This window comes from Elephas maximus, chromosome 4, assembly GCF_024166365.1.
Source record: "Elephas maximus indicus isolate mEleMax1 chromosome 4, mEleMax1 primary haplotype, whole genome shotgun sequence".
Lineage (NCBI taxonomy): Eukaryota > Metazoa > Chordata > Mammalia > Proboscidea > Elephantidae > Elephas > Elephas maximus.
The window spans coordinates 28423245-28438143 of NC_064822.1; the positions used below are offsets into that span (position 1 = coordinate 28423245).

The 14899-nt window shown below is 41.9% G+C and overlaps 1 protein-coding gene across 5 annotated transcripts in view; it reads right to left on the bottom strand.

Annotated features, from left to right (window-relative positions):
- ACBD5 (acyl-CoA binding domain containing 5) overlaps positions 1–9585 on the bottom strand; it is a 71578-nt gene extending 61993 nt beyond the window's left edge. For 2 of the 5 annotated variants that reach the window (XM_049881792.1, XM_049881791.1), the window contains exons 1-2: positions 8152–8292; positions 7769–7934 (exon numbers count right to left, since the gene is read on the bottom strand). In XM_049881792.1, the coding sequence (XP_049737749.1) occupies positions 7769–7934; positions 8152–8166 (181 nt within the window). In that variant the 5' untranslated portion in view covers positions 8167–8292. Of the gene's footprint in view, positions 1–7768; positions 7935–8151; positions 8293–9524 lie in introns of those variants that run through there. The other 3 variants (XM_049881793.1, XM_049881796.1, XM_049881794.1) reach the window with 3 other exon arrangements.
- Between the last annotated feature and the right edge of the window lie 5314 nt (positions 9586–14899).

Below are 14899 nucleotides of genomic sequence, written 5' to 3' on the forward strand. Positions count from 1 at the left end.
CAACAGCACCTAACAACAACAACAAACTGGTATTTTTATTTCAAAGTTTGTGACAAACCAAAACTGGCTAGCATAAATGAAAAAGGAAATGAATACTCTGGTTAATTGAACTGCAACAGAAAGAAGAGATTCAACTCTTCCTGGCCAGATTTCATTTTCTCATTGGATAAGATGCTTTGGCTAATCAATATAATCCATCACATTAATAAAACAAAAGATAAGAACCACACAATCTCAACAATAGATGCAGAAAAGGCATTTGACAAAGTCCAGCACCCATTCATGATAAAAACTCTCAGCAAAATAGGAATAGAAGAGAAATTCCTTAACATAATAAAGGGCATTTCTACAAAACCAACAGTAACATCAATCTAAATGGAGAGAGTCTGAAAGTATTCCCCTTGAGAATGGGAACCAGACATGGATGCCCTTTACCACTACTCATACTCAACATTGTGCTGGAGGTCCTAGCCAGACCTATGAGGCAAGAAAAAGAAATAAAGGGCATCCAAATTGGTAAGGAAGAAGTAAAAGTATCCCTATTCACAGATGATATGATCTTATATACACAAAACCCAAAAAAATCCACAAGAAAACTACTGGAACTAATAGAAGATTTCAACAAAGTATCAAGATACAATATAAACGTACAAAAATCAGTTGGATTCCTCTACACCAACAAAGAGAACTTCGAAAAGGAAATCACCAAATCAATACCATTTATAATAGCCTCCAAGAAGATAAAAGACAGGAATAAGCCTAACCAGAGATGTAAAAGATCTATACAAAGGAAACTACAAGACATTACTGCAAGAAACCAAAAGACACCCACTTAAGTGGAAAAACATACCATGCTCATGGACAGGAAGACTCAACATTGCGAAAATGTCAATTCTACCCAAAGCAATCCACAAATACAATGCAATCCCGATCTAAATTCCAACACCAATTTTTAACAAAATGGAGAAACAAACTACTAACTTCATATGGAAAAGGAAGAGGCCCCAGATAAGTAAAGCATTACTGAAGCAGAAGAAAAAAGTGGGAGGCCTTACACCATCTGATTTTAGAATCTATTATACTGCCATGGTAGTCAAAACAGCCTGGTACTGGTACAACAACAGACACACAGACCAATGGAACAGAACTAAGAATCCAGATGTAAATTCATCCACCTATAAGCATCTGATATTTGACAAAGGCTCAAAGTCCATTAATTGGGGAAAAGACAGTCTCTTTAAAAATAGTGTTGGCATAACTGGATATCCATTTGCAAAAAAATGAAAAAAGACTCATAGCTCATACCATGTATAAAACCTAACTCAAAATGGATCAAAGACCAAAATATAAAATCTAAAACGATAAAAATCATGGAAGAAAAAATAGAGACAACACTAAGAACCCTAATACATGGCATAAACAGAATACAAACTATAAAAAACAATGCACAAACACCAGAAAAGTAACTAAATAACTGCAAGCTTCTAAAAATCAAACGCTTATGCTCATCAAAGGACTTTGCCAAAACAGTTGAAAAAAAAAAAAGAACCTAAAGACTGGGAAAAAAATTTTGCCTACAACATATCTGACAAAGGTCTAATCTCTAAAATCTATAAAATTATTGCATAACCTCAAGAACAAAAAGACAAATAACCCAATTAAAAAATGGGCAAAGGATATGAACAGATGCTTCACCAAAGAAGACATTCAGGGAGCTAACAGATACATAAGGAAATGCTGATGATCATTAGCCATTAAAAAAACCAAACCCAGTGCCGTCAAGTCGATTCCGACTCATAGTGACCCTACTGGACAGAGGAGAACTGCCCCATAGAGTTTCCAAGGAGTGCCTGGCGGATTCAAACTGCCAACCCATTGGTTAGCAGCCGTAGCACTTAACCACTAAGCCACCAGGGTTTCTGTTAGCCATTAGAGAAATGCAAATCAAAACTACAATGAAATATCATCCCACTCCAACGAGGCTCGCACTAATCCAAAATACAAAAAATAATAAATGTTGGAGGGGTTGTAAAGAGACTGGAACACCTATACACTGCTGATGGGAATGTAAAATGGTACAACCATTTTGGAAATCGATTTGGCGCTTTCTTAAAAAGCTAGAAATAGAAGTACCATATGATACAGCAATCCCACTCCGTAGAATATATCCTAGAGAAATAAGAGCTGTCACACGAATAGATACATGCACACCTATGTTCACTGCAGTACTGTCCATAATTGCAAAAAGATGGAAAAAATACAGGTGTTCACCAACAAATGAATGGATAAACAAAGTATGGTACATACATACAATGGAATACTACTCAACAATAAGGGACGATGAAAAATCATGAAACATCTCACAACACAGATAAATCTGGAAGGCATTATGCTGAATGAAATTATTCAGTCGCAAAAGGACAATTATTTTATGAGACCATTACATAAGAACTCAAGAAAAGGTTTAAACACAGAAGAAAATATTCTTTGATGGTTACAGGGGTACGGAGGGAGGGAGAGGGGTATTCACTAACTAGATAGCAGACAAGAATTATCTTAGGTGAAGGGAAGGACAACACACAATTCAGAGATGTCAGGACAACTGAACTAAACCAAAAGCTAAGAAGTTTCCTAAATACAACCAAACACTTCGAGGGACAGGGTAGCTGGGGCAGGAGTCTAGGGACCATGGTTTTGGGGGACATCTAGGTCAACTGGCATAACAAAGTTTATTAAGAAAATGTTCAGCATCCCACTTTGGTGAGTGGCGTCTGGAGTCTTAAAAGCTAGTAAGCGGCCATCTAAGATGCATCAATTGGTCCCAACCCACTTGGAGCAAAGAACGAAGAACACCAAAGACACAAGGAAAACATTAGCCCAAGAGACAGAAAGGGCCACATAAACCAGAGGCTCCATCAGCCTGAGACCAGATGAACTAGATGGTGCCCAGCTACCACCAATGACTGCCCTGACAGGGAATGCAACAGAAAATCCCTGATGGATCCGGAGAAAAACATGAAGCAGAACTCAAATTCACATAAAAGACCAGACTTAATTGTCTGACTTAGACCAGAGGAACCACTGAAGCCATGGCCGCTGATGCTCTGTTCACGTAGAACTAAAACCATTCTCAAAGGCCACTCTTCAGACAAAGATTAGACTAGACTATAAAACATAAAATAATACTCGTGAAGAGTGTACTTCTTAGTTCAATCATATATGGGAGACCAAATGGGTGGCTCCTGTCGGGAGGCAGGATAAGAAGGCAAGAAGGGACAGGAACTGATTGAATGGGCAGAAGAAATTCAGGGTGGAAAGGGTGAGTGTGCTGACATATTATAGGGATAGCAACTAGGGTCACATAACAATGTGTGTACCAATTTTTGTATGAGAAACTAACTTGTGCTGTAAACTTTCACTTAAAGCACAATTAAAAAAAAGAGAGAAAATGGTTGCTATGTGAATAACACAAATTTAAATATAAAATGGAGCCCTGGTAGCGCAGTTGTTAAGAGCTAAGCCTGATAACCAAAACGACGACAGCTTGATTCCACCAGCCACTCCTTGGAAACCCTATGGAACAGATCTACTCTGTCAAAAGCCTTATTTCATCATATCTTCAATAAGTCAAACAAATAAGATTAAAAAGTTTACTGGTTTAGGTGACTTACAACATGTTGCAACAAAAACTGAGAATACTTATTGAATGCATGTTATGTGTCTGGCACTGGATAAAGTATGGCCTCTGTCCTCAAAGTGCTCACACATAAGACATTTAATATCTATATGTGTTTGAAATACTATCTCAGAATTTAAATTTCTAATTGCCAAGGGCATACCAAACAAAGATGCTACAGGACTCAGCACTACTGTAGGCCTCATACAAGGATTAAACAAATAGTGTCGGGGAACAAATTTAGTCATTTGGCATAAGATAATGTTCTTATGGTGAGTAGCGTCTGGAGTCTTAAAAGCTTGCCAACAGCCATCTAAGATACAGCTATTGGTTTCTACTCTTACCGGGCAAAAGAGAATAAATGAAATCAAAAGCTCAAAGAAGAAACGAGTCCATGGGACTAACAGCCCACATGATCCACAACCTATTCAAACCTGAGACTGGAAGAACTAGATGGTCTCTGACTACTACTACCAACCACTTTCACCAAGGACACAATAGAAGGTTCCGGATAGAATGGGAGAAAAATATAGAACAAAACTCAAATTCCTAAAAAGAGCCAGACCTACTGGACCAATAGAGACTAGAGGAACTCCAAGACTATCACCCTAAGATACCCTTTGAACCTGGAGTTGAAACTATTTCTGCAGGTCACCTTTCAGCAAAATAATAGATTGGCTTGTAAAGTAATCAATATCATCCATAAGTAATGTGCTCCCTTAAACAATTAACTATATGAGACCAAATGGTCAACAGTTACCCAAAAGCAAAGATGAGATGGCAAGGAGGGGAAGGGAAGCTAGATGAATGGAAATAGAGCAAATAATACGGAAATAATGAGAATGCTGACACATTGTAAATATTATAACCAATGGTATGGAATAATTTGTATAAAAATTGTTAAGGGAGAATCTAATTTGCTGTGTAAACTTTCACCTAAAACACAATAAAATATTATTTAAAAAAAAAAAAAAGGATTAAGCAACAAGGAACAAAAAACTACAAGATATTATCCTTTGCAAAATAGCTCAATGCAGGCCAAACAATACAAACATGTTCTTTTTAAAATATTTAATATTTATTAGAACAGTACTCCTGCTTTAATATCAATTTAGTATGAGGAACAATATCTGAGGAATAACGGCATACTGAATGTTGTCCAACACGGGTGCATTTGGCAGAGGAAACCTTAGCCTGGCAATATCTTCTTAAATGTTACGCAAATAAAAACGGTATTTCCATGTATCATGTATTTCTTAATAAGTGGTTTATAATGCCAAGATAGTAGGCTAAAAACGTAAGTCTAGCTTTTTCAATTAAAAAAATAAAAAACATGTGGTTTGGGGGAAAGGGTAAATTTACTATATTACTAAAAAAAAAACAAAACTATATTACTACTTATAGATAATTCTTAGAATCAGGCCTTTCTAAAAACCCTCTTAATTTGGTGCTTTTTAAATCAATACTTAAATAGGTTCCTATCTTCTTTCTTTACATTTATTCATTCTTTCTTATCTTTCAATCCTTCACATGTCTTCCTCCAGTGCTACTTTTGCTGTTCTGTTATTTAACAGAGAGAAAAGAGTAAAGGTGGCTTTGAGGTTACAAGGCGAACACTATTTCTTGTATATTTGTTTTCAAAACCTTCCAATGGATATTTATTAAATAAATTGTGCTGAATATTCATTACTTAGCTAAACAGTAATTAATGAAAACAAAGAACATATTAAAAACTATGGTAATATATTAATGTTGTATTCTGTTGGTTTTGCAACTGTGGCATAGTAAGAGTACTTAAAAGCATTTTTAAAAAGACATATTTATTGTGAAAGATAATTCAAATAATACAGAAGGATTTGAAGTGAAAAGTAAAGGTTCCCCTCCCCAAGCCTCTCCGCTACCATGTTGTTAGGTACCATCAAGTCGGTTTAGACTTGTAGGGACCCTATGTACTACAGAATAAAACAGTGCCCAGTCCCATGCCATCCTCACAATCGTTGTTACGCTTAAGGGCATTGTTGCAGGCACTGTGTCAATCCATCTCATTGAAGGTCTTCTTCTTTTTCTCTAACCCTCTACTTTACCAAGCATGAAGTCCTTCTCCAGGGACTGATCCCTCCTGACAACACGTCCAAAGTATGTGAGACATAGTCTCACCATCCTTGCTTCTAAGGGGCATTCTGGTTGTACTTCTTGTAAGACTCCACTACCACAGAGCAGAAAAAAGGATCTGAATAATGACTGAAAACCTCTCAACATTGGGCAAAGATATAAAATTACACATTCAAACCCCAAAGAAAATAAACATGAAGAAAACCATACGTAGGCACATGCAGTGCGATGGATCACTTTTATATGGCCTTTCTAGCCATGGTCTTATAACTCCCACCAGATGATTGGGTGGTATTATGAAATAAGGTTCTTGTGCCCCACCAAGGGGACTGGACAGTTTGCTAATAATGCAAATAAGGTACATGGCACCCTTGTGGGGGTGGAACCATGCAAATAAGCTGCATGGGACCCTATTGAGGGGATTCGTTAGCTTTGCCATCTGCTAGGCTTAAAAGAGAGCCAATCCCAGAGCAGAGCGGGGACCTCACTAACACTAGGAAAAAGAGATGGGAGCAGAGCACATCCTTCGGACATGGGGTCCCTGTGCTGAGAACCTCCTAGACCCAGTAGAGAGAGAGACAACTGTAACACCAGAGAGGGCACAAGATGGCAGGAAGCAGCGGCAGAGAAACAGCCGCAGCAGATCCAGGAGACCTGCATGAGAAGGCGCAGTGGGCTTCCCGGCCAACCCAGGGAACAAGAGAGATGTATGCCTTCGGGCATAAGCTTGTTCAAGGAGTGGAGTGTCTCTGGGCACTTATTGGTGGAGCTAAAGAGCCTTGTAACATTTGCTCAAGCAAGGCAGGGGGGAATGGGCAGAGGGCCAGAGATAGACCTGCCTGCATGCATGGCTGAGAAGAAGTTGTCTTGATTGAAGAACTGTATCTTGAGGCATTCCTGATCCTGAACTGTAACCTGTCACTTCCCTAACAAACTGATGATAATCAGGAGTATTGTCTGTGAGTTCTGTGTGGCCATTGTAACAAGTCTCTAATCCAGTAGAGAAGTAGAGAATGCAGTGGGAGGGACAGCTGGTATCAGAATTGGTAAAAAGAGTGGAGGTATGTTTGACCTTCACCTCACAGGGATCAGCCTTGGGCTGGTGTTGATTCTCTCTCCTTTCCCTTGTGAAGTTGGATGAGGGGGTCAGGCTACACCTACCACCACCATTTTTATGTGAAATTGCTCAAAACCAAAGATAAACAGAAGTCTTGAAATCAGCCAGAGGAATGACACATAAAATACAAACGAAGAACTCGAATGACTTTTCTTCAAAATTGCAAAGGTGGTCCAATATGAACACACAAAAAAGAGAACACTAATAAACAGAAGAACAGCAAAAAACAAACAAATGAAAACAAAAGATTGAATAGTCAATACATATATTTATGAAAATGAAATCATTTCACAAATGACTATAGTTGTTCTTTCCTTTCTCTCTTTCCCATCCAAAGTTTTCAAAGGGCTTAAATTGCGGAGTTAATGAGTATGCAGCACCAGGCATCCCATCCCAGATTTTTTTTGTTAATGTACCCAAATCCGCAGTCAGTTTAAGGTTGATTACTTTTGTTTTCAACAACATAAACTACTTAAAGCCTAGATAATCTATTTGGTTTGAAAGATTCACCAAAACCAAAGCAACCCCTTTGCCCTCCTGTCGATTCCGACTCATAGAGACCCTATAGGACAGAGTAGAACTGCCCCATAGAGTTTCCAAGGAGCACCTGGTGGATTTGAACTGCTGACCTTTTGATTAGCAGCCATAGCTCTTAACCACTAGCCACCAAGGTTTCCCTTGAAAGATCAGAAGGTAATTAATTCACATTCGATATCTCCCCTGCAATTACATTCCTTTTAAATGCAAGGAAAAAAATAAGTTAAATAAGCAAGACTAGAAACAGGAAGAAGGTTAACGGGCGCAAGGTTTAAGAACTAGGGCCTCTGCAGGAGGCTTCTTCAACGGGGGCCCAGTGTGCTCACCATTTTTCGGCAAACTCTGGATCACCTTCACGGCGGCCTCAAACCTGGTTTCATGTACAGATCTCGTGTCCGCCATCTCCAGCCCCCAGCGCCGGCCCCGGCTCCAAGATCTGTCGGATGGAATCAGGCAGCAGCAGCACCAGCTTTCCCAGGAGCCTGCATGAAACTGGAACATGGAGCGCAGCCGCGGATCAACATGCCCCAAAGTGGGAGGCCAAGGAGCGCAGCTGGTCTGTACCCTTTGCCCTGCCCTAAGGGCAGGGCAAAGGGTACAGACCAGCTGCGCTCAGGGCACACAGACCTAGGTTGTCGGGCTCCTTCCTCCACCCCGGGGCGTGACCAAGGCTGAGAACTCGGTCAGCCACGGCAGAAAAACAACTCACCGAGAGGAAGAGCATCTCTAGCAGAAGGCGGAGGGAGTTATGCCACCGGTGGTCGCGGAGCCGCTCTCCCACCCGGAGGACCCTGGCGGAGCAGCCACACCTCCCATCCCTGCCGGGTTGGTTCGTCTGTGCCCACCCCGCGGCCCCGCCCCAGAGTCACCAGAGGACGCACGAGCTGCCACCAACACAGCTGCCTCTCTGCAAACTCCACCCACCCACCCTGCGGCCTCTGGGAAGATGCGTCCCGGTCCGTGCGTCCACCGAAAAGGGCCCGGGAAAGGGAAAACGAGAAGAGAGAGCACTGTCCAAGGGGCGATCTCTCTGTTTCAGCCCACGGAGAGCCCTAGATTCTTGCTTTTTGAACAACGTAGGAGAAGCCGAGGCCGGACCCATGCGTCCAAGCTAGCAAGGCCCGACAGGCGGAGCGCCCAAGGGAGGTGGGGTTGGGTTCTGTGCCTGGGCCAAAAGCAAAGCGTGTCGATGCACTAGGCTCGGTGAGAACCTTAAGTTCTGCCATTTAATTTCTTTTTTTTAAGGCAAGGTACTTAAACTCCCATATGGCAATAATTATACCATCCTATAGGAGCCCTGGTGGCGAAGTGGTTAAAGAGCTTGGCTGTTAACCAAAAGGTTGGCAGTTCTAACCCACAAGCCACTCCACGGGAGAAAGCTGTGGCTCTGCATGCTTCCCTAGATTACAGACTTGAGAACCCTATGGGCAGTTCTACTCTGTCCTGTAGGGTCGGTAGGAGTCGGAAACGACTTGGTAGTGGGTATGTTTTTTTTTTTGTTTGTTTTTTAATGGTAGATGAAAGGAATGGGGGTTATTGGTGAAGGTACTTAGCAGTGCTTGGCCCACAAATCTTCGACAGCTTTCGCCGCTAAGTCAAGGAAGTCCCAGTAGCAAGCAAAGGATCGGGGAGCTCACTCGCTTGGAGACAGGGCCACGACACAGCGCCAGGGGAGGGTGGGCACTTTCCCCTTAAGGACCCATAACGTGGAGCCCCAGACAGCCAGGCACAACCCAGATCCTGCCCGATTTAATAGGAGATGGGGGGGGGGGCGGAGTTGGGAGGCGAACAAGAAACCATTATGTATCTTCAGCTCCAGAAAGGGGTGCCTTGGGCTTTCACCCTTCTAGCCTATTTACTACCCAGGCATCTGGGAAGCGCCCGAGGCCCATCACAGTGAGAGTGATGTGGGTTTGCGGGGAGGGGGGTATTCGGAGGCCCGGAATCTCGAAGTCGCCAGGTTGGAGGAGTAGTTTTTGTCATGTCAGGATGGATTAAGAGGGTTACTACTACAAATCTAGGCAAGAAAGAGGACCAAACCATTAACTATTCTTCCCTCGGAGCCGCGGTGCCGGCATTTACCTTGATATTGCCGGGAAAGGCCTGTCCGGTAACGTTCCCGACGCCCTCCCCTTGTCCTGCCCTGCGGGCTTCTGGGAAATGTAGTCCCCCTCCGAGGAGCTTCCGGGAGCCACCCTCTGCCGGCTCGTCGTTCCTCCCACCTCTTCCGGTCCGCTTCCTCCGTCTGGATGACGCTGAAGAGGCGCCACGGAAACCCCGCCTACCTGCTGGGTACCCACCCTCAGTGCTGGCTCAAAATAATAGCCTGTTCTCGTAGAGGGGCTGCCGAGTGTAGTCCTGAGAGGTGTCCTGGTGTCGCTGGACTTGAATCAGGGAGCTGGATTCTAATTTGTTGCTCCTAATGCTTACTAACTTTGAGGTCATGTATATGAAAGTGTAGGAGCCCTGGCGGTGCAGTGGTTAAGAGCTCAGCTGTTAACCAAAAAGGTCAGCAGTTGGAATCCACCAGCCGCCACTTGGAAACCCTATGGAGCAGTTCTACTCTGTCCTGTAGGGTTGCTATGAGTCGCAATCCGCTCAACGGCAGCGGGATTGGTTTTGTTTTATTTAGGTATATGAAAGTGTAAGTAAGGTACTGTCAGCTTTTCTGATTTACTCAAACTAGGAAGACTTTATTTGTTCAATTTATACTGCTTCCTCTACCCTTTTTTGCCCTTTTATTATGTACTTCTCCGGTCCAATCTACTCAATATGTACTTAATTATACATATTTATAAAAGGGTTTGGACGTTTATTTCTAATTTAGGACTTCATTTTGACAACTGTTCGCTAAGCTTATGTCTTAAGCTAATTTACAGTGCGTTGATCTAAGTGACGATGAGTAAGAATTTTCTGCCGGTGATTGCTTTTGAATTTTCATTTGCTGGTTGTATGGATTTCCAGCTAAGGAGACTAGCACAAAGAGAAAGGAAATTAAAGGTATTTCATATAAAGTTGTTTAAAATAGCTCTAAATGAATAATTTTTAAGGATCAGCACAAAGCTGGTTCCTATGAGGCAGAGAGGTTAAAGATGTCCCAAATGTCCAACTTCTCCAAACTGCTCTCCCACTCCATCATCTCTAATGTCACCTACTTCTCCCCTCAGTACACTGCCTCCTGTCTTTGGGTTCCACAATTCACTCTGATGTCGCACAGAACTCACTAACCATGTCAAGGAAATCGCTCATGCCGTTGTGAGGCTGACAAGTCCCAAATCTGTGGGTCATGTGTAGGCACCTCCTGACTCATGTGGCCACAGGAGCCAATGAACCCAAATCAGCAGGCCAGGTGACAGGCTGCTGGCTCACAAGACTGCAGAAACTGGGGAGTCAGGTCAGACAATAGGCTGCTGGCTCACACGGCTGCAGAAGCTGGCAAATCCCAGAATCAGCAGGTCAGACAGCAGACCACTGGCTCAAGTCCCAACAACCAAAGGTCAAACAATGACAAGCATGGATGCAGGATCCATATGCAGAGAAAGAGAGGGCCCCGCCAGAGCACCCACATGCATACATTGCATGCAGGCTACACCCAAGGACTTGAGTAAGGGTGGAACGTGAGTTAACAGCCTCCTTCAAGGCTGTGACTCAAGATATACCCCACACTAATCCTGCCTCATTAGCATATAGAGGTTAGGATTTACAGCACATAAAATGGGGGGTGATTACATAAGATCACAAATTGAGGACAGCAGCACAATATTGGGAATCATGGCCTCGCCAAGCCACCACACATCATTAGAGTTCTATGCACCTTATTTGCAGGATCCCACCCAACAATTGTATGGGAGTCACAAAGGATAGCTAGAGGGCCATATTAAGTAATTCACTGCACCACAAGCTCTGCTGGTTTTAGATGTGGTAATTCTTGCTGAAATGTAATAATGGATATGATAGATTATTAGTTCCCAAGGTGCCTTCCAAGTGTGTGAACCTGTAATAAGTTAATTAGGAACACTAGTTAATGTCTTTCAGTACAGTGCCTAATATGAAGCATTCTTGATTCTTCATTAATAATCATGTATTTCAAGAGATGTGTTAATTAAGAATAGGCCCACTTCTCGTCTGGGGTCTTAAATGCTAGCAAGCAGCCATCTAAGATGCATCAATTGGCCTCAACCCACCTGGATCAAAGGAGAGTGAAGAACATCAAGGACACAAGGCAATTACGAGCCCAAGAGACAGGAAAAAAAAAAAAAAAAAAAAACCCAGTGCCGTGGAGTCGATTCTGACTCATAGCAACCCTATAGCAACCCGAAGGGCCACATGAACCAGTGACTACATCATCCTGAGACCAGAAGAACTAAATGGTGCCCGGCTACAACCGATGACTGCCCTGACAGGGAACACAACAGAGAACCCCTGAGGGAGCAGGAGAGCAGTGGGATGCAGACCCCAAATTCTCATAAAAAGAACAGACTTAACGGTCTGACTGAGACTAGAAGGACCCCAGTGGTCATGGCCCCCAGACCTGTTGGCCCAGGACGGGAACCATTCCCGAAGCCAACTCTTCAGACATGGATTGGACTGGACAATGGGTTGGAGAGGGATGCTGGTGAGGAGTGAGCTTCTTGAATCAGGTGGACACTTGAGACTATGTTGACATCTCCTGCCTGGAGGGGAGATGAGAGAGTGGAGGGGGTTAGAAGCTGGTGAAAATTACACAAAAAGAGAGAGTGGATGGAGAGAGCAGGCTGTCTCATTAGGGGGAGAGTAATTGGGAGTGTGTAGCAAGGTGTATATAAGTTTTTGTGCAAGAGACTGACTTGATTTGTAAACTTTCACTTAAAGCACAATAAAAATCATAAAAAAAGAAAGAATAGGCCCACTTCTTATATGTGAAAGGTAAGCATAAAAAAGATAAAATAATGCATTTATGGATTAGATACTGGTTACATGAGTGTGTTCACTTTGTGAAACTGTTGCGCTATATAATTAAGATTTGTTTTCTTTGTGCTATACTTCAACAAAAATTTAGAGTTATTTATTAAGTGATACAGTTGTTCACAGTAACCAAAAGGTAGAAACAACCCACGTCCATAAACAGATGAATGGATAAACAAAATGCGGTCTACCCATAAAGTGGGTTATTATTTTGCCATAAAGAGAAATAAGGTTTTGATACATGCTATGACACAGATCAACCTGGAAAACATTAGGCTGAGTGAAATAAGCCAGACAAAAAAGCCCAACCATTGTATGACCCCACTTATACGAAATATCTAGAACAGACAGATACATATAGACCAAAGTTAATTACTGGTTACCAGGAGCTGGGGCTAGGGGGAGACAGGAGTTAATGATTAAAGGATACTGAATTTTTGTTTGAGATGATAAAAAAAAAAAAAAACTGGTAGTAGATAGTGGCGATGGTTGTACAACGTGGTCAATGTAATTAATGTCACTGAATTGTACACTTAAAAATGGTTAAAATGGCAATTTTTGCTATATATATATTTTGCCACAATAAAATATGAAAAAGAAGATTGAAATTACCTTTCCACATTAAGAAACTAAAAAAAAAAAAAATCAAAAATAAGGAAAAGGAGGTAATAAAGATTAAAAATTAGAGTGAAAATAAATACAGCAGAGAATAGAAAAATAATAAAGAAAATCAACAAAACCAAAACTTAGTTTTTTGAAAAGATCGATAAAATTGACAAACCTTTAGCTAGACTGGCCAAAAAAAAAAAGGGGGGAACACTCAAATTAGTGAATCAGGAATCAAAGGGGGACACTACTACTGAACTTACTGAAATAGCAGTAATTGTAAGGGAATTCTATGAAAAATTGGGGGTCACCAAATTTGATAATCTAGATGCAATGGATAAATTTCCATGAGGACCCAAACTACCAAAATGGCCTCAAAAGAGACAGAAAATCTGAACAGATCTATAACATGTAAAGAAATTGAGGTAATAGTCAAAAACCTTCGTGCCTCTATCAAGCTGTCATCTTCCTTTGAGAATGCCTCCCTTGCTAATCCTCAAATCCAAACTCCTATCATTTTGTCTTTCTTAGAAAATGCCTCCCCTCCCAATTCTCCTTCCCTAGATGGCACTGATCCAGGGGAGGTTTATGAACCACAGAGCATGGGTGGGATTGAAGTTTTCTTTTTTATACCGTCCACTGTGTCAAGGAAAAGACGTAGCACCATGTGGCTCTGCTCCTCTGCTCTTCTGGAGCCAGGCATCAGTGGTGAGGGCACAGGTGTGTGGCTGGCCCTGTTTGGTTGTTTTGGGCACTGCAGCAGCACCAGCTGTTGAAATCCATTGTTCCTACCTTGGTAACTGATTGTAGCATCCTCATAACCTGCAACTTTTATGTTCTGACCCCAGGTCACTTTTGGACATCAGTTCTCTTAGCATTTCCACATGTCCCACTGCGGTGTGTGTGAAAGCTTGAGTTTTCACAAAGATCTGCAGTCTTTAGGAAATGCAAGCACTAGCTGGGGCCCATTTGCCTAGAAACCTCATCAGCCATTCTAAACTACCACTTGGGTGCAGCCATGTTGCTCTGGCCTTTACTGAATACAGAGTCTTTCTAAGGGGTTTTCAATTTCCTGGATCGTACACCAAGAAGCCAGGAGGAAGCCTCCCTTGACTAAGAGTCCCATAAGCTTATTTGGGTTTTCTTCCCAGAGTGGTGTTCCTAAACCCTCAAGCCTGCTCTTTTTCTTCTCTTGCTTTTCACCTCCTTCCCTGAGTCCTGGGATTGCTCTCTAGTTTCTCTTCAAGACTCGAATCCTCTCTCTACTCTGGCTTATAGAAAAACTTGATTTTCTAACCCTGCTTTTTATATATGAAAAGGAGGTTTTTAAGGTTTTGAAATTCTTTTCTCACAACAAAGTCTGTTTTTTCTATTTTCTTACTATAGGCTTTAAAATCCTATTTTGCTATATAAAATCTGAAAACTGGCTTTTTCTTCCTCTTTTCATTCTTGACATAACAGTCTACTACTCCTCAGAGCAAAGTGATGCTTCAGAATAAAAAATTTAAAAAAAAAAAAAAAGATTACATACCAGGCAGGAGGAAAAAAAAAGAAAAAAGCATTCGAATATATTTTTTTTAATTATTGCTAGTGCTGCTTATTGAAAGGCACTTTTGTGTTAATCTAAAAAAGGCACCCCTTCCTCTGGATTTCAGCTTGGGGCACCAAGCACAGGTTGGATTTCATTTCCTACTTAACCCTCAGCCAGTAAGCTGCCTTTGTGTGTGAGTAACCTGAGTGATTATATATTGTGACCCGGGAAAGCAGCCAGGTCACAGGTACATGTACTGTAAATTTTTCCCAGTTGTAGAAGACACCTGATACTACCATTTTCTTTGGTTATTTACTCTCTCTGGAGACTTACCACTCCAATCTCATGTGGTTCTAGCAGCTATGTTATTGTTTGA